Below are 20,647 nucleotides of genomic sequence, written 5' to 3'. Positions count from 1 at the left end.
AAGGCACCTTCCTCTGGTCCTCAATTTCCTATCTGGGCAATAAAGGGCTTGGCTCTCTTCCAGCTTTGACATCCTGAAGTTCTAAATCAACAGACCTCTCTCTCTCTCTCTCTCTCTGCCTCCCTGGCACTTCTCGCTGCTGGAGACAGCAACACGCTCCAGCTTCCTTCACAGACAGCTGTCTTTCCTGTTTGGTTTTGGTTTTTTTAATCATCACAAATGAAGCCTCCAAAAATCTCCTTCCTTAAGCTATCTAGGGCCTCTCAAAGGCAGTAAAGTCTTTAAGAATCTCTGATCTGATTAAGTCACACCTGTTTTAGATTAAGAGTATTTTCTCTCTTGGGATTTGATGAAACCGAAAAACCCCTTTTGTCATACATCAGAAACACCTGATGAAATTATAAATCATTTCCATGGTCATGTTGTTGTTTAAAAGATAAATGAATGGATTAAGTTGACCTTTTGGAAGAGAAAACAAAACAAAAGCACAGGAGATGGTGAGGATGGAAAAACCTCCCGGTCTGCAAAGAGAGGTTATTTCCTGGGAATGAAAAGATCCTAAAGATTCGTACAAGAAGTTTTCAGTAAATGAGACAAGAAAATTTGTTTCCTAGAAGACTGGACAAAACTCTACGTTAGGAATCAGCTAGTGATTCCTTGCAGTAGTTTTCTTTCATTTTGTTGATCTAGAAGAATTAGCTTTTGTCACATGTCTTTCTTTAAATAAAGCCTTGGTGGGGATATTCCTTGGCGGGGCACATAGCTCTTTTTCCCCTTACAAAATGTAGGGTAAGTGAAAAAGATATCAGGCTTTTCTGCCCTCCCACTATTAGGGTTGATGATGGATCCTTGTGGTCCTGAATGCATGCCTGATGGCGGGCACCTGGAGTGGGGTGTGGGCATGCGTAAGTGGGTATACCTGGGGCTAAGGGTGGGCTTATCAGGGTGGCGTCACAGGGATGCCAGCAGAAGCAGAACCATGAGTAGAGCAGAGAGCAGAGCAGAGAAGCAGAACCGCGAGGAGCAGAGAAGTGGAGACCACCAGAGAAGGCCAGAGAGCCCAGATAAAGTGAAGACTTGCTGGGGGCTGGGAGACCTGCCAGCCTCCCGGCCCCCCAGCACCCCTGCCTGCTGTGTACCTGGTAAATCCCAGTTAAAGCCTGAAAAGCCACCGAGGGCTCCAGGTCTCCTCCTTTACCCTGTCTGCTCGGATCATAGAGAACCTGCACTGTGCCCATCCTGCCCTTACACAAAACTTTGGCTATTTCTCTCTTCAGCTTCCGTAGTTCTGATGGGTTTTCCTAATGCCACCTGCTTCGGCAAACAGCCTCGGGCCCATCGGGAGGAAAGAAAGGCCCTGTCTTCTCAGTCAGTCCTGAGAAACTACGAACCCAAAAGGTGTTGACCCCAAGCAGCCCACTTGGAGCTGCGGGAGCTGGCTGTCACTCCCCACCACACTGTTACATCCTCTGATGAAAACACCTCCCTTCTCGGTCTTCTGACTCCATGCGAGAAGCTGTCACCCACGGCTTGCTTCGAAACCCTAGCTCTGCCGTTTACCAGGTATGTGACTCTTGGACAAATCATTCATACGTCTGAGCCTCAGTTTCCCTGTCTGTAAAATGGGAATAATAACATTTTCGGTGCTTTTGGTGAGAACGGATACTTGTAGGGCACAGAGCAAGTGCTCCATACATAATGTTCTCTTTCTAGCTCATGGGGTTGGGCAGGGGGAGGGCTACAGAACAGATATACAGAGTGAGGAGAAATTCTCTAACCACCTGTGAATGTGCTGCTGCTAGGAAGCTGTTTTAACTAGCAGTTCTTTGAAGGTAAACCCCAGCTTGGCCTCACTCACACCATGACACCCCCAAGGAAGCCCCATGGACCAGTGTCACTTCTGGGAACAAACTGGGTCACCTGTAGACACAGCCTTAGAGGACAGCTCAAAGCCTGGGAGGGCAATAAACACAAGGAAACTGGCTTGGACAAACACTTGACTCCCAACATGAATTCCATGTGCCAACTGAGAAAAAGTCCTCTGAACAGAAAATCAAAAGTCATGACAAGACAGGCTTTTTCCTTTGTCTCTCGAGAATTTGTTGGGGGGTAGGGGAATGCCCCCACCAAGGTGTCAGTATCTTGACATCTATTTTGTCTTTGTGCCTCCTAAGTGTATCCGGGAAGAGAGGGGACAAAGAGCATAGAGAGGGCATGTGACAGGTCATGGGCTCATCAGGGGACACAGTTCTCTAGCCCCAGGATCAAGTTCTGCTGGCCTCCTCCTGAGCACCCACAGGTGCAGAGCCCAGCCAAGGTGGATTCTGCCATAACTACACAGAGAGCCTCAGAGGACAGTGAGCAGCTTCTCCCTTCCCCGCGATCCTCTGCTCTTCAGTGCAGACTCAGCACCCACATCAAACCCAGCTCTTCCTCCCTAGGAACCTCACCTGGGCCCCACAGCCAGGAAGAGGCTCCAGGCCATGGGGCAATTCTGACAGCCCTGGGTTGGGTCACCTGATCGCCACTCCTGCAAAGGCTTCTGGGAACTAACCACTGGACTCTGAAGACCAGACAACTTCTCCGCATGGTGGCCACTACCTGCTGGAGTGAAGCTGCTGAGACCTCAGAGCCTGCGGGCAGGGCAGGCTGGTGGGCCTGCCAGCTGCCCCTTCCTCCCCTCTCCCCGAGCCCCATATTCTCCCCTGGGACCTGGGGTGGGGAAACTGAGGGTTTTCCATACTCTTCCCCAGGGGGAATAACATGCAGCTCTGCAGCCTCAGAACACCCCGCCTCCTCCCACCGGTGGGCGGGGCAGGTTCCCAGCAGCCTCCGAGCTTGGGGTGTGACAAATGGAGCCGGGCATGTAACGCCAGCGCCCAAGTCCAGCTGTTTGAAGACTGAACTGTATCGATTGAGAATTTAATTGCTCCGTAATCGCTGAGTAAACACTGGCTGGTCCATTGATCACGCCTCAGGAAGGCAGGGAAGAGACAAGCGGAGGGAGGGATGCGCTGGCACTGCTAACCAAGGGCTCTCCCTGACAGCCATTCCTGGAAGGGTGTCCCTTCCTCCAGCGTACAAGGATGGCCGCCTCCAGCGGCGCCCAGGGCCACCCGCTGCGCACACTCTGCGGGCTGAGTAGCCGCAGATGCCCGGGGGGAGCCGGGCCCCGAGGGGGCGGGGCACGGGGCGGGCCTGGTTAGGCAGGAGGCTCTCAATGGACACTGTCTCATGTGGAAACGCAGGTTACACCATTTTTATTTTTTTTTTTTAAATAGGGGTGAAGGGGTCGGGCATCTAAAACCCAGTGCATAGAAAAATAAAGTCCTGGAAGCTTGCACACTAATATATTCTACAAGGCTGCATGCAAACGCTTCTTCCTGCTTTCTGTTTCTGTATTTTCCACACCTTGAACAGCTAGGAAATATAACCTACGGCCACAGAAAAACGATGTTATTTAAGATCAAATGCAATGGCTGGAAGGATATCCTTTCTGTTCTTAAAAAAAAAATGCTAGCAGCACCTCCTTGGAAAGAGGGTGAGTTTTGGAGTCAGACCAGAGCTCGCCTTCTAGCTCAAGTACTGATGAGCAGCGTCCCCACCATGAAGACCCCTGACTCCCCTCCACCCCAGCGTCCTTACCTGAGAGTGGGCCCAGCAGCTATCTCACAGAACTAAGGGAGATGAAACACCGAGCGTGCTTCGTGCAACATCCCTGCATGTGCAGTAAATATGATACTCAATAAATATGAGTGTCTTTTCCATCCCAGAGTCAGGGTGAGGTGGTGAAGAGGGACCAACACGTGGGGAGGGGGGGAGCCCTGTGAGTCAGTTCAGTCTGCTGGCGCCCAGAGTGCCCCTCCCAGACCCTCATCCCCACGGTCTCCCCAAGGCCATTCTGTGCTTCCTCCCTCGCACCTCCCCTTCCTGAACCCCCTCCGCCCTCCTCTCATCACCCTAATAGAAGCCAGTCTTCCTCATCTCGGCCTCATTGCCACCCACGGAGACAAATGGGCTGCCATTCTGCTCAATGCTAGGAGGCGGCTGGCCAGCCAGGGTCATTGTTCCGAATGTCATGGAGAGGCTGAGAGGGAGGGGAGCCGTGGGATAGAAAGTAGGGCTGCAATTACTAGCCTATTCAGTTCCCCGGAATAAAGCCCTGCCATTAGCCAGCAGAGGGAGGAGGTGGGAAGGGGGAGAAGATCCTGGCATGCGCTGGCTGTCCCTGGCCAGCTGCTCCCCCACCCTCCCCAGTCTCACCTTAGGGTCCAAATAACCTGGTAAACATGGGTTGTCTGCCCAGCACTGTGTGGGGAGCTGGGCCCAGCAGAGGAGCCTGTGATAACTCTGCCCTGTCTTCTGGACTCAGAGGCCTTGGCAAGCCCCATAACTGCTTCCTGATGCCCAGTCCTCAGACACCAGCTTCAGATTTGCTCGACTTTGGGGCTTCCCACTTCTGAAGCATCATGCCTGACCCCAGCCCCAGCGACTCCTTTACAGGGGAATGGGGAAGGCTGTCCTGGCCTGCTAGGGCTGGGGCTTTGCTGTCCCTTTGGGAGGGTGAGGGTCTCTCCTGGACCCCAGCATCTCCCCTGGACTGAGGGTTTGCTCAGACTGCAGAACCTTCACATCTGATCAGATGGGGCTTGGGTCATCAGTTCATAGATCAGCTGCCAACACAGCCCTAGCGGAAGAGCCCAGTGGCTCAAAGAGAGGGATCTTACCCATCCTCACAGCCTGGGGGCAGACACCTAAACCTGGCTGACTGCAGTCACCACTGGCTTCAGCTGAGGTGCACTAGAGGAAGTAAGGGAGCCTTCGATGCCAGCTCTGACATGTGGGTGATTGGTTTGGGGGTTCTCATTGGAGTCTCTATAGAGACCAGATTGCTTCTCTTCAAAACGCTTAGAGGAGGCTGCAACGTCATGACGGGAGCCTGGCTGAGCTTTGAGGAGGAGACTGGCTTGCTCAGGCCAGGATCTCCTGAAGGTGGCCCAGAGGGCTGAGCTCACTGTCACCCTGTGCCCACTGTCAGCCTGGGTTGGGGGGGTGGGGGCTATGCTCTCTGAAGGGGGAATACCTGGCTAAAAGGAAGTGACATGGGGCTGGGAAGGGGTGATTGAAAGGGTTGGAAGCAGGGATGTTGGGGATCTGATGGGAGGAAACTTATCTTCAGATGGAATTCCCCCAAGAAACCAAGCACAGACAGACTGACTGACACAGACACGGTCGGACAGTCAGAAAACATCCAGAGGACTTCTCAGAGAAGCTGAGAAACTGACATCAGAGAGACAGACAGACGGACAGGGACAGCAACACGCTCTAGGAAACTACAGATCAGACAAACAGACATGACAACTTGGAGTAACCGGGAACAGCCGCAGACAGGAGCTGAAGGTCTGGACTGATCAGGAGCAAGTCTCTCTGCCCCCCTCAGAGGGGAGCGCTGCGGGAGGCACTTTGACAGGTTTCCATGAACAGCATCAAGAAAATCTCCCACCTCACCTTCGACCCCAGACCACCGCCCCCCCAGCCTTCTCCAAGGAGAAACTAAGATGATAGCTTTCCCACCATCCCACCTGAGTCCTGGAAAAGATTCCTATTCCTTTGGCGCCCCAGTGCTCGTGAAGGGGCAGTACCCCTTTTCTCCCGCTCCCCTCTTTCCCACATGCCCCTCCACTCCCCACCAGGAGCCAGGACTGCTGGGAGCTGGCCAGGCAGTCAGAAGAGTGTCGGCATGGAAAGAGTGGGTGTGAGAGAAAGCAAGGATCCACCATGAAAACCCAAGGGGGGAGTACTCTTGCCGGTAACTCTCCCACCCCAAGACTGAGCTTCTTAAGGGCACATGTCATGCACCTGGGGTGTGGCAATGAACTATTCACTGAAAGGAGTTGTAGGGTGGGGGGGGGGTACAGAACATGTAACAGTGTGGTAGCCACAGAAAGAGAAGGGTCCAGGTGCTCAGCCCCCCCAAGGAAGGGAAGAGTGAGCAGCAAGAAAAAGACTGGGAGCAGGCCTTAGAAAGGGAAGCAAGGAGGCACATGGAGTAGAGACATATGAAGAAGAAGCTGCGCTTGCTTCTCCGTCTTGGACTTGTACCAGGAACTTGGTAGACATGGAGGAGGCACTTGAAAGAGGCAGAGGCCTGAGTGAGACCCGCAGGGAGGCTGACAATAGCAGCCTTTATCTTGACTTGGGTTTTGATTTTGCTCTTTTCCTTCTAGACTCACCTGGGCCCGTCTTCCCCTTGCACCCAGAAGGTGCCTTACACTTGTGGCAGGCTTTCGGGCCTCGGTGGCCCTGCTTTGGACCAACCCTGTTTGACTGGGTATTTACCCACGAGGGGGTGGCTGACTTTGGGTGTTTCATGCATAAACTATTTTAACTATACTCTCTTCACTTCTCTTCTCTCTATTGCACAGATTGTATTAAAGCTCTTTTCTATTAAAGGCTTTACATTACTAAGAGGATGTTTTGTCTTGATGTGGTGGATGGCAGAACCCATTTAGAGTATGCAGGTTTGGGGGACCTGGAGTACCCCCTCATTCTGCTGCTAACAAGCAGACTGCTTTTCTCTCTGTTCCTCCCCTGCCTAGGGGGACATTTTAAGGAAAGACTTGGTCTTGTGTCTGAACAGTGGCAACTCGCAGGAAGGATCCAGGGCCTGTGATCTCTCTCCTTCAGGTCACTCTAGTGTCGTTCTGCTACTTGTCCTCGCTCTGTCTCATTCTCCCGTTTCTCTCTTCCTTCTGGTTTCTACGAGAGCCATTTTCTCTTTGGGGGCACCACAAGGTCCCACATTCAGGTGGCTTTGTCATTCTGTTCCTGGCACAGAACTTGGCACAGTGAGTTATCTGGGGTGTCAGCAAGTCTCGGTCCTTTCTTTTGGCCTTGCGGCCTCCAGCTTAGTTGGCCTCAGGGAACAGCCATGCCTCCCCTCAACTGATTTTATGGTTCTGCTCCTGTAGTTCCACCTCAGAGTTCTGTACCAGCCTCAACCCTCTTTGATGTCCCTTTAAAGGAAAACAAGTAGCAGCACCTTTCAGGGGGTGGTTTTCTACCCCCAAACCCAACAGCCATCATCTCTGATTACTATCTAGTTCTTTCCCAAGGAATTCAGGGGTAGAGGTCACAGGTTCACAGAATCTTATACCCAAACAGATAAGCATTAGGAGTCAGATGCCTCCAGTGTAAGCCTGGCACTGGGACCTGCTGGCATGTGATTGTGGGCAAGCCCTGAGCACTGACCCCGCCCTCTACTCACAGGCTAATAAAGCCCGTATGGATCCATCTCACTGAAAGGTTGCGAGGCTCAGTGAGATTGCATGTAATTGAATAGACTGATCCTCTCATCACACAGATGAAGAAGCTAAGGCCCAAGGGAGATAAAGAACTTGCTCAAATTTATCGCTACAACAGGAGCACGTTGATGGGGCAGATTTTGGGCAAAATCCGAATATCTTGAGTCCCAGTGAAGTAAAGATCAAGTAAAGAAAAGAGAAATGTGCAGAACCGAGATAGACATTGAAGGAAGAGAGACGAGAACAGACCACATTAAGGGACAGAGGTTGGACAGAGAGAGGGAGAGGGAAAATGGAGGAGCACAGGAGCAGAAAGACAGGTGAATATAGAAGGAGAAAGAGGAAAGCATGATGGAGAGAGATTACAAGGAAAGGAGACAGGAGAGTGTGTGAAGAACCCCAAACAAGATGAAGGGGGAGTCTGGGATAGGGACACTGAACCCTGACTCGTGCCCCCTTCTTTCCCACACTGGCACCTCATGCAAGGAAGGTTGAAAAGTCCTTAAAATTCAAGTCAGCCATCTTGGCGCCTTTATGGAAAGAGGAAGATGAGAAAGAAAAATACAAATCTCCGATGCAAGAGGAAGGACAGGCATGCTCTGTGGCCCGGCACCACGGAGTACCAGGCAGCTCACCATGTGAGACACATAAGACACCTCCTTGGAAAAGATTCTATTTGTTTAGGCCATTTACAGGGAAGGAGTGGAGGTTTGGGATTTGAACAATACGGGCATAATGGCCTCAGGAGTTGGGAATGGCTCTTCTGGGGGCCAGAGGAAGGAAAGAGAGAAGCAAGTGTGAGGAAGGAGGTACAAACTAACAAACAAACACAAACACACGAGACTCTAGGAGGAGACAACATGGCGCCCGTGGTGCGCGCTGCTCTGAGGGGAAGGTCAGTGGGAGCGAGGAAGAGAGATGCGCCCCCCAGGTCCCACCTTTGGGAGGCCAGGTCGGAGCAGGCTGGCTTCTGTTCGGCGTCGGCGGCTGGGCAGCAGAACTGGTGCAGCACGGTCTCATTCCTGAGGGCAGAGCAGAGGAAGGAGGTCAGAGCCGAGTCCACACAGCAGGGCCCTCTGGACTCTCAGACACTGAGATGTCCCCTCCCACACCCTTGCCCCAATCAAGGTTACAATCAATTGTAACCTTTTTCAATCACAGTAGGCCCAATGCAAACACCACCTTCTGCCGGTAGCTTCCCTGACCTCCCAGTAACTCTTCCTTCTTCTGCACCTCCACCCCAGAGTAGGCTCCCCGAAGGCATAGACCACTTATTCTGCTCTATCTTTTATCCTTTCACAGCTAGTTCACATAACCTAGGCCTGTTTATCATCATACACAGAATTGCATGCAGTAAACTTTCTTAAGCCTACCATATGCAACGCTATATAACATTCTTACAGAGACCTTAGTGTTGCTGGCTGAAAATCCAAGGTATGGCACTTGATGCAGGAGTGGTTTGATGCAGATGAAAAAGCCAACCCAGGAGGGGACAATTTGGGTCCTAGCCAGCAGTACAGCTAGCCTGTGGTGTGCTTCCCAGTACACCTTTCTGAGTCTCGGTTTATTTACTCATGAAGCAGAGGAGTTGAACAAGAGAAGTGGTTCTCAGCCCTAGCTGCTTATTAGACTCACCAGGAGATGTTTTAAACTACTGATGCCTGATGCCTGCCCCCCAGGGACTGATTCACTTGGTCTGACCTGGGTCAGGACGTCAGGACTTTTTAATAGCTCCTATTCTAAAGGCAGCCAGAATGGAGAGCCACTAGACTAGTGGTTTCCAAGGTCCCCGCCACCTCTAAAAGGCTGTGATTCTAATGTCCACTTTGAACCAACTTGAGATTTAATATTGAAATTACTTGTGGATAAAATTATGCTGACCTGTTGCCTTCTCACCCTTTACAAGCCAGTTGGCATCTGGAGGCAGAAGATAGCAGACCTGGAAGGACACTCAAAGACCATCTGGTTAGGATTTTTAAACTTCCTTTAGCTTCAGAACACTCCGTCCCAACCCAGTCTTTATTGGAAGTGCGTTTGTAAAGCAACAAAAGCAGAATGGCTCTACGGGGCCCACGTCACCTCCTGACCTTCTCGGCCCCATTTTGGAAGTCACATCCCACACATCTCTTGGGAGACTCTAGGTTATGAAAGCACAGGCAGGAAACTGCTGAGTCTGGTTATCCTCATGGAAGAAAATAACATGGGAGCTTACCTCAACCTGACAAAATTAATTGTGGAAAGAGTACATATTTCAATGAGAATAGCAAAATAAGGGAAAATTTAGAAGGAAACTTAGGAATATAGCCTGTATGTTGGGGAAACTTTTAAACAAAACTGGAAACTGAAAAGTCAGTCAGAAAAAGATCAAGGTGCCTAGGGCCACAGCACCCTGAACGTGCCTGATGTCAGTTGCTCAGCAGGGTCAGGCCTCGTTAGGGATGGGCAGCCTAGGGTGATAGCAACCATGGCACCCTGCAGAGCTTTAGGGGAACAAAAGCAGCCATGAGGAGAAAGTGCATCGTGAAGTAAAGGCTACACAAACGGATGTTTCCTCACTCAGTTTTCTGACCCTGCCTTTTAATTTCATCAGTCAAATGATAGATTTTTTTTCTTCCTCCAGTGACATTTCCTGCACCCTAAGTCAGCCAGGGCTGGATGTGAGCACCAAGAGGCAGTGGCTGTCCCTTCCATAGAGCCACTCTCAGAACTTGGTTCCTGGCAACCTCTGCTTTCAACGTGATTAGTTCTCTGTCCCTAAGTCCCTCCCCCAGGATAGATGATCAAATACACATCTCTGCACCCCCATTTTATTGTGGTAGAAATTGAGGCTTGGTGTGGAGTGATACAGGGTCCAGGAAGGTGGAGCAAACCCTAAGATGCTGGGGTATTCAGGCAGAGCACCTACTGGAGAGGTAAAGAAAGGAGCAAGGTATGCATGCAATCGCTGCTCTTTGGGGTGAGGTAGATATTTCAAGGTACACCAGGAACGTGAGCCAAGCCCCTAGCTCCCTAGAGTGGGGCAGGAGCGGGGTGGTGGGTGCTTCCATAGAGCCAGCAAGTCCCACCATTCTGGAAACATCATTCACTTTGTCGTCTGTGTGGGTTGCAGGCATTCTAGAGGTGGAGGGGACCCAAGGATATTGGCAATGGAAAGCCCTACTGAAAAAGGAACATGACCAAAAAGTACCTTCTGGTGCTTGACTTTTGGAATCCAGAATGAGAAAAACTGTGATATCCAGCCAAACATTTATTTTTTGGATTTTGACCTCAGGGCCCATGACTTTAGGCAGAATTCAGTCTGCTTTAGCAATCCCAACGGTCCCCAAGATGATGCAGATTGGTGGGGTAGCAGGATTGGGCAGATGTGGCAAACCTAATGGGAGCAGCCCATGGGCCCACATGGGGATCCGATGTTGTTTATGCCCAGTCACGTTGTGAGGCTGGGCTGGGAAGGAGCCTGGGGTTCTCTGTGAATGAGAGGAACAGGGGATGAGCAGCTCTCTTTGCACCACCCAAGCACAATAGGGATGGAGGGTCTTTAAAGAAGGCAGAGGACACCCTAGAGCTCAGTCATAAAGAGACCTTGTCTCTTGAGAAACGGAAAGTTGGGAAGACAGTGGTGGGGCTGGCAGGGAAGTGCAGAGACCAGAGGCCCAGCTGGCTGGAAAATGAAGGGAATGTCAAGGGCTGTGAGGAGCTAATTAAAGCTTCCGCCCAGGCCAGGCTCTGGAAATGATACGAGGCTGTGCACCTATAACTTCTCACATCTATATTTAGCTCGAGACTCAGGATTCCACACAGGACCATAAAAATAGTTGAATAGTTTGAGAAACTGATGATGTGTGCAGTACTGCTGTAGGTGAGGCTGGCAAAGGGATGGCCAAGGGGGACTTCCAGCAGGACAATCAAAGAAGAAAGCCAGAATCCCACAGGGTAATTTGGAAGGAGTGCTCCCCATCCTGCTCCCACTGCCATTACAGCAGATTCAACCCCCAACGTTTGGAAGGAAACAGAAGCTCCCTAAAGGAGCTGTTTTGAGCTCCATAAAATCATTCCCAGCTACCTTCCCCAGCCCACCATCCTGGTGCTGCTGTGGCTAGAACTGGTAGAGTCTGCGAACCAGGTTCCTTTATTCCCTACTTTCTCTTAATTTTCTCACCTCCTCCCGGAAGGCTTCTCTATTGAAATATTGATGATAGGAGAGAAATAGCTTATTTTCTCAAAAGTCACTCCTATTCTGGGGAAGGAGAGGCTGAAAAGCACGAATAAGTCATATGACTGACACTGTGTACTTTGAAGACTTAAAATAAAACTACCCAAATCAAGACTGTTTGGTGTTGGTAAAAGAATATACATGCAGATGAACTGAGCCAGGAAGACTAGAAATAGAATCACATAGGTATTGATTCCTGGCAAATTGATCGTTGGTAAAAGTACCAAGATAATTCAGTGGGGAGTGGTAATCTTTTTAATAAATGATGCTAAAGCATTTGGATATTCATATACAGAAGAAGTAGACTTCCATTCACACCTTGCATTGTTTATAAAAATTAATACAAAATGGATCATAGACCTAAAATAAGAGATAACATTATAAAATTTCTCAAGGAAAATCTGTGGGTTTGCAGAGATTTCCTAGAAAGGACACACAAAGCAAACCATAAAAGAAAACAATTTATAAATTAGACTTCAATGAAATAAATTTCTTGGGCCTTCCTGGTGGCATAGGGGTTAAGTTCTAGCACTATCATGTTATTGCCACAGTGTCCTGAGTTCAGTTCCCCAACCAGGGAGCTAACCCACATGGTGCAGCAGACCTCTTCTGTCTTGCCTGCTGTTCCCCTTAGCACACATTTCAGTAAATCCACCTATTCTGCTCCCCATTCTGACTATGGTGAATCCTCCCACACCCTGCACCTCTAGCCTATACCCTATTTGCTCTATGCATAAATGAACAGATAAATCTTTTTTTTAAAAAAGAAATAAAATTCTCTTTGAAAGACACTATTTACAAAAAAGGTAAAACTTACAGTTCAATAAGATGACAAATAACTTTATAAAAATATGTACAAAAGATCTTAACACATACTTCACCTAGGAAAACACATTAATGACATTATTAGTTATTAGGGATCTACAAATTAAAATCACAAGGAAACATTACTCTCCATGCACTAGAATGAATAAAATAGAAAAATTTGACAATACCAAGTGCTGAAAAGGAGATGGAACACCTGAAACTCTTCTATTCTTGTGGGAATGTAAAACCATGTAGCACTTTGGAAAGCATTCTGGCAGTTTCACACAGTTAAACATACACTACCATATGCCCCTATAATAATTTTCCTAGGTATTCAACCAAGATAAAGAAAAACTACATTGTCACAAAACTATTGATAGCAGCAAATGTTCTTAGCAGTAAAAATCCCACAACTCTATCCGTGTAAGGCAAATCGATCTTGGGCCAGCGAAGAATGCAAGACAGAGGAAAGATAGTGTCTTCAACAAATAGTATTGGAGAAACTGGAGATCCACATGCAAATGAATGATTTTGCACTCCGATCTTACACTTTACACAAGAACTGACTCAAAATGGATGAAGGCTTAAACGTAAGATCTGAAGCTATAAAACTCCTAGAAGGAAACACAGGGGCAAGGCTTAATGACACTGATCTGGGGGATGATTTCCTGAATCTGACACCAAAAGTTTAGACAACAAATTTTACATTAAACTAAAAAGTTCCAGGAACGAATCAACAGAATGAAAACAAAATGGAATGGGGGAAACTATGTGCAAACCATATATCAGGTAAGCAGCTGATTTCCAAATATAGAAGGAACACCTCCATTGCAAAAAGCGAATAACTTGATTGAAAATGAATTAGGGACAGAAATAAAAATTCTCCAAAGAAGACATACAAATGAAAATGCAAATCAAAACTACAATAAGATATCAGGGTCTCAAAGAGACAGCAGTAATCCAATATTTATTGCAGCACTATTCACAATATCCAAGATTCACGACAACCTAAATATCTGCTGATGGATAAGTGGATAAAGAAAACATGACATCCATACAATGGAATATTATTCAGCCTTAAAAAAAGAACGAAATTCTGCAATATATGACCACACTCATGAGCCTGGAAGACAGAATGGTAAGCAAAATAAGTCAGTCACAGCAGGACAAATAGAGCATGATCCCCTTTATATGAGTATCTAAAATAGTCACACTTATTGAATTAGAGCATACACAGTGATTACCAGGGGCTAGAAGTAAGCGGAAAATGGAAAGTTGCTACTCAGTGGCATAATTATACAAGATAAATCAGTTCTAGAGATCTGCTCTGCAACAATGTGCTTAGTTAACAATATTGTATTATACACTTAAAATTTTGTTAAGAGGATAGATTTTATAAGTGTTCTTACCACAATAAAATAATATTAAAAAGTTAAACATTCATTAAGTATTTTTGTTTGAATATTCATCTCTTGCATTGTAAGACTAAAATGAGTGGTTCCCACTTTGTGAGCATCTTCATCCTGAGGAGGAATGGCATGTGTTAACTCATGGAGTTAACACCACGAGTGCACAAACACATACATGCACCAACTTGGACTATAAATTGAGCAAATGATGTATCCTTCGAACCTATGAACCATGTGCTCAAAAGCATGTAGAGGTAGTTATCATGTGAATAAAGATTCATGTAAAAAAAAAACAACCAGCAAACCTAAATGTCCATTAACTGGCAAGTGGATACACAAATTGCCATAGGTATAGCTATAGAATGGAATACTATCCAGCAATAAAAAAGGAATAAGCTTACTCATACATGAGCCAATGTGGATGAGTTTCAAAAGAATTATGCTAAGTGAAGGAAGGTAGATACAGATCTCCCCACTGTATGACTCCCTTTATGTGACACTCTAGAAAAGGCAAAATATTAGTGACTAAAAGCAAATCAATTTCAGCGACATGGGAGGGTAGAGATTCACCTGCAAAGGAGAACAAGGCAACATTTGGTGTAATGGAAATGCTCTATTGCTTGATTGAGATCATGGTTACACAACTGTAGACATTTGTCAAAACTCATGGAACTATATGTACTTATATGGGCTGATCTTAATGTATGTAATTGTACCTTAACCCAACTGATATTTTTTAAGATAAAAAATCTTGTTCTCCTTCTCGCTACTTGATCCTTCATCAACAGGCTTTAGAATAATTCCTTGTCTAACTTCCCTCCTTCATTACCCCCACATCACCTAATTATTAACCCCCCTCCAAGCAGCAGCAGCAAAAACAAAAAAACTGCATTTTCCCTTTCTTTCAAGTGCTAGATTGGATTTTCAGAGACCAGATGGCTCGTCACTGAGCCAAAGAAGTCCAGGGGGCCGGAAACTAGGACAATGAGAAAATTGGGGTGGAGATATTGGATGGGGCAAACTTTGGACCTGGGCCTAGGGGTTGAGAGCCCCTGGGAAGTGCCGTAGTAATAGTGCTCAGCTGGAGTTGGCAGCCCAGCCCCCTCACTGCTGCAGATCCAAGGGAGGGTCAAGTCCTGGTAAATGAGTCTCTCACTCCTGCCCTCTTTATCTGACTCAGTTGTGGGGATTCAATAAGACTCTGAATGTGAAACTGCCTTGGGAGAAACATAATAAACCCTGCACAGATGCAAAATCTTATGATGACTATTATTGATGTTATTAGTCTTTGCCATTGAGGAACTCAGCAACAATAGCATGACTGTGAGCAGCCCCCCAGGATGCCATCTTGACTTCCTTCTCCATGCCTTCCTCCAGCCTGGGGCCGTGGAGGAAGAGGTAGATTTCCTCTGCTCTTTGGTGCAATCTGTCACTGCACAGTCTTCTACAGAAAGCTTTGGAAAGATCTTAATAATGATTTCAAGGCTTCCTTTGTGGCACAGGGGTTAAGTCTCAGCGCTATCAAGCTATCGCCAGCCACTACAGCATGAGTTCCATCCCCAGCCAGGGAGGTGACTGCAGCAGACCTCTCCTGTCTCACCCACTGCACCCCTCAGCAGTGTATTTCAGTAGATCTGCCTGTTCTGCTCCCCACTCTGTCTCTGGCGAATCCTCTCACCTCTCTGTACCTCTGGCCTATACCCCAGTTCTTGTATGCATAAATAAATCTTTTTAAAAACATAAGTGATTTCAGATGTTTCAGTATGCAGAGATGAAAGGTTACAGAAGATATGGGTGGCGGTGTGCTGCTGTGGGTTTCCAGGTCTGGGTAGGCTACTGGGGTTCAGAGTCTGTCCCAAGCCTGACATAGGCTGGACTTTCTCACTCACCCGGATTTGCTTCTCTTTCATTCTCTGCTCATGTTCCTTGGGGAGAAATAAAGGTCCTGTCCATGTTCCTGCTATCAAATGCTAGGAGGTTGCAAAGTTCTAGAAAAATAGTTGCCTGCCTCTCTATTCCACACAGATTTACCTTGAAAACACACTGTAGGTTCTTTGGATGCTCATATGACAGAAATGAACTTGACTGGCACAAACCCAGTGTTTTCCTCTTGTGTTTCGGGGAGACTTGGTGCCCCATCAGCTGCCCTTGGGGCTATGAAAGGTCAAGGGGAAACTGGAGAAGGCAGAGCATAGGACCTTATGTGTCAAACAGGGCAGCTCTGAGTTGGACTGTTTTACGTGTTAGGGATGCCCACTAGATTTAATTAAAAAGAAAAAGATTTTCTTGTTTTATAAACAGCTGGAGATGCATTCTTCTCATGCAAAGCCGCCCACTGCAGCTGCCAGAGCCAGCTCTCTCATTCCACCAGCTCACAGAGGCACTGCTGGGTCCCCTCCTGCCCTGGCTTTCTTAGGCTTCCTTCTCTCACTGTCTGGAGGAAGATTCTTGAGCAATCCTTCCTAACTCCTAAGTACAAATTTTGCTTGGTTTCCTCATCTGTAAAGTGGGATTAATAATAGAGCTTCTTAAATGGTTATAGTGAAGACAAAATGAGTTAAACCATGATAAGCACTTGCAGTTGAACTTGGCCGAGCAATGCATCCTGCTCCTGCCACCCTCACCTCAATCCCTGTCAGCGAGAACGGTCAGCAGGGAGGGGTTCTCCTCACCTCCAAGCCCTGTCTAGTCTCCTCAGCTCTTCATCCCCTCTCCTCCCCTGCTGCTCTTCAGTGGACATTTCATAGGCCTTTTCTCTTCAGCATATGAACATGCTCACATCTCTCATCAAAACTAATTTTCTCTACAGTTCCTCCCCCTTTCTTCTATAGTCAACCTTCTAACGAGTTGTCTGTTTGCATGAACTTCTTATCACCTGATCTGCCAGCTTGCTGTAACATGGTTCTTCCCCCAGATCCCTAATAGAACTTTCCTCAGGGAACTCCCCAAAGATCTCCTGGTTCCCAAACCCAGTGGGAATTTCAGTTTCTAACTGACTTTACTTTCTTACAGTAATCCTTGGCCAGACCCTCCTTCTTGAAACTACCCTCCCCTTGGACTTCCACATTACTACATTTTCCCCGTGGTAATAGGCACAAACCAGCCACCATGCTTGGAGGAAGCCCAACCACTCCACAAAGAGGGCCATGAGCAAAGGACCCAACAGCCAGCACCAGCTTCCCAACCATCTGATGACCGTTCTGAAAATGAATCTTTCAGCCTTTGTCAAGTCTCTCCCGCTGTGCCTTGTGGCACAAAACAGAGCTGTCTGTCCCTCATCAGATCTGCCCTGGTTGCAAATTTCTAAGGCAGTAGATGCTGGGGTCCCGCATCATCCCCCCCTGACACCAATGGGCTGCGAATTCAATTTTTCCATGCTGTATTGCCAGTGTTTATATACATGTCACATCTCCTTGTCCTAGAGTGAGGTTTTTAACAGAGAGGCACTGTTACAAATTTGCCTCTACATTTGGTACAGGACAGAGTCTGGCGTGTGCCCTATAGCAGATACCACTTCTCAACTCAGTGTGTGAGTAAGTCCGTACCACTGTGGGTGTTGGCGAGAAATGGGCACTTAAACATGCACAAAAATGAAATGTGCACAGGGGCACAGGCCTATTCACCGTTGTCATCACATGTGCAAGGCAGTGCAAGCCCTTTCCACACATTAGCTCATTTTAATGCTCTTTTTATGGATAGGGAGACTCAGAGAGATGAAGATACTTATCTAACATCACACAGCCTTGCCTGCATCAACCTGCCAGTCCGGAAGAAGCTTAACCCCGACCAGGAAACTCAGTCCATACACTGAGTGTGCCAGGAAGTCCCGCTGCTCCCAACATGCTCACAACTCTGCCCAGCCCTGCAACAGCTACAGCTTCTTCAGTCCTCCATACTGCCCTTTCTCCTTCCTGCTTGGCAGGGAGACATTGCCAGCAACCCCAGAGCCATTCAGTTGCCAAGTTCGAAGACTCCTTGCTTGAAGTCCAGCCACCTTCGCACGGATCCAGGGCTCCCAGGGCCAGAGAAATGGGCACTTCGCATGGATCCAGGGCTCCCAGGGCCAGACCGGGTGGCTCAGCATGAATTATGAAGCCGGGCACTTGGCTGTATCTTGCCAGCCTCCCTCACACAAGATCTCTTTATTACCTGGCAGACGGGTGCCTGGCTGCTGGGTAAAGGCAGCTTGAGAGGACAGATCAAGGCCATCCAGCCCATGCCAGCCTCAGCGGCTGCTTCACACTGCATCCTACTCTGCAACACCAGAGGAGCATGACTCCCGGCTTACTCACCCGGCCTTTCTCAATTGTGGGCGTGCATTGTTTTTCCAGGAATGGTGACCGCAAATCCTGATCAATATTAATAACCACATCTGTGCAGAGTTTCTGATTTTCAAAACACTTTGGAATGCCCTAAAGATGATCCCAGTGGACAATGATAGTAATAATATTGTATATAATAATAATTCACGTTATTATCAATGCAATTTGGCTAAAGATAATACTAAGGCTGAAAGGTTTGATGATCTGCTGAGAACCCACTACCAAGGCTTTAGCCCCAGGCCCTTCCTGCTGCAAGCTGCCTCTGGCCCAGTCTGTGGGGGAGTGGGCTATAAATGGAAAGAGCCTTGTGCTCTGTAACATGGGCTCTTGGAATTAGACAGAAACAAAACCTCATCCAGCAAAACCCCAGTCCCACAGCCTCAACTGACCTTCTAGCTACCTGCTGTGTTCGTGAACCCACCCATTCACATTCCCACTCATTCACAAGCACCCACTGCTTCTGATGAACCAGCTACGAGCTAATCCTCAATGTGCTTATATAAACTTTCTTGGGTGTGCAAAGATTCACACACATAAACATACACACATGCCCCTTGGTGCACACACACAAATAGACACCGCTTAACGCACATACCTCACTTCACGCACACATCCAGAGTGTCGATAAAAATGCACTTAAGTTCTAAATACACTTCCAGTTTTATGTTTGATATTGTGGGATCCCTAGCCCCCCTTGTTCCCACAAATATCATCTTGGGGTCCAGAGTTCCTGCTTGGGTAGGGTAGGTGTAGGGTAATGAGGGGACCTCTCACCAAAGGCAAAAGTCCTGGTATGAGGAACATACTGGGAAACCAGTATCTGCTGAAACCAGCAGGCAGATAATAGAATAGAGATAGTGTGCTGTGACCTCCAGGAACAATGGAGCCCCCCAGGCTATGGCCCTTCATCACTCCACCCTACCTTGCATGCATCCCCTACGCACTATTTCTCCACCGACTTGCCTGGTTCTAAATAAATATGAGACTGCCCATAGGTCGGGTCTGCACATTACTTCCCGTGTAGCCTCTCCGGCCTCTCTCACTTGAGCTTTGAGTAATCTCTCTTATCCCGCGCTGCTTCCAATGTTGCCACCCGCGAAACTACACGATATCAATTCCCCAAACCCTGCACACAAAATTCTGTGTAATATGCGTGAATGTGTACATACTCACTTACGGGTGTGTAGACACACGTACACTTGCTTGCACACACGACGTGCACATGCAGGTGTGGGCACAAACACACACACAGGACTGAGACCACAGTGCTCTATCCCCTCATGAGCCCCCCTGACTATGTGGGCCGTGAAGGGATGCCATGTCCTTTGGGACCTGCAAATCTTCTGTCTTGTGGCTACTTGTGGGTGGCATTCTGCCAGCCTAGTATGACAAAGATGAGAGGGCCAAGGGCCAAGTTCAGAGCTGTAGTAACATGAACAACTGTCGCCTGGGTATGGTGCCACCAGCCTTTCTGCCATGAACATTAAGCCACATTCAGGACCAGACATTGGCTGGGGAAAGCACTTCCCACACCACAGGGGACGCTCCCTGGAGTCCTACATCAGAGTGACAGAGGCTAAAGCTTGCAGGTGCTTCTCGAAGGAGTCACTTGAGCTGTGTGACCTCAGGTGGGTCACCTTAACCTCTCTGGGCCTCAGTTACCACATCTGTGAAACAGAGATACTAATACCTTCCTATCGGGACTGAGTGGCGCAAATGAGATAAGAAATGTGCATGAAAGTCTGGTGCATAGCAGATGTTGAGAGAAAGAGGAAAGAAAGGAATGAATATGGAATGATTGAGGATGTACTTCAGGGCTCTCTGCTGCACTGTTCCTCCTCTGTCCTTTGAACCCTCCTACTCTGCTTTCTGTGCTGATGGATTATATTATTCCTTCCCAAAGTCTCCACCCCCATCAACCTCCCACCCCACAAACTCCTCCGGAAGGCCCATTCTGACCCTTCCAACTCCCTTCCTCCCTCTCTCTTCCCCACTCCCTCTCATACCAGGCTTCCCTTCAATTCCTTCTATTCTCTAAAAACACTTTCTTCCAGCCCCAGGGTTTTTGCACAGAATGCATTTCCCTCTGTTCTTCACATGGCTCTGTCCCTGTCTTTATTTAATATCTCTGTTCAAAAGTCACCTCTTCAATGAGGTCTTGCTTGTTAAAACTCCCCACCTTCCAGTCATCTCCTTACTTTTCTTTATAATCCTTATGAATTTATATATACATGCGTTAATCTTCAATGTGAGCTCCACAAAGGCAGAGTCTTTGACCCATTCCCAGTGAATCACCAGCGCCTGCAATAGAACCTGACTGTAGGTGCTCAATAAATAATTGCTAAATGAATGTACAGATCTGAATCCAGCCCTCAAGGAACCTAAATAAAATTAAAATTTTGTATTCTTACACAGCAATAATGTGCTCAGCTCCTCTGTCCACATTCCTTTCTCCTGGACAGCACAGCTCATTATATTTTAATTTTTCCCCAGCCCCCAGCTACCCTACTTATTCACAGCAGTCAAATGAATATTTGTATATAGGTGTGGATAAATGAGTCGGTGCGGGCTCATCTGTTCTAGTAGTTCTTA

The 20,647-nt window shown here is 47.9% G+C and overlaps 1 protein-coding gene across 3 annotated transcripts in view; it reads right to left on the bottom strand.

Annotated features, from left to right (window-relative positions):
• Positions 1–20,647, bottom strand: part of IQSEC3 (IQ motif and Sec7 domain ArfGEF 3) — a gene marked incomplete at its 5' end in the record, with an annotated part of 85,455 nt that overhangs the window by 50,480 nt on the left and 14,328 nt on the right. For all 3 annotated transcript variants that reach the window (XM_084255150.1, XM_084255148.1, XM_084255149.1), the window contains one exon: positions 8,243–8,326. In XM_084255150.1, the coding sequence (XP_084111276.1) occupies positions 8,243–8,326 (84 nt within the window). The remainder of the gene's footprint in view (positions 1–8,242; positions 8,327–20,647) is intronic.

This window comes from Talpa europaea, assembly GCF_964194135.1.
Source record: "Talpa europaea genome assembly, chromosome: 15".
Classification (NCBI taxonomy): Eukaryota; Metazoa; Chordata; class Mammalia; order Eulipotyphla; family Talpidae; genus Talpa; species Talpa europaea.
This window is presented reverse-complemented; position numbering and strand designations above follow the sequence as displayed.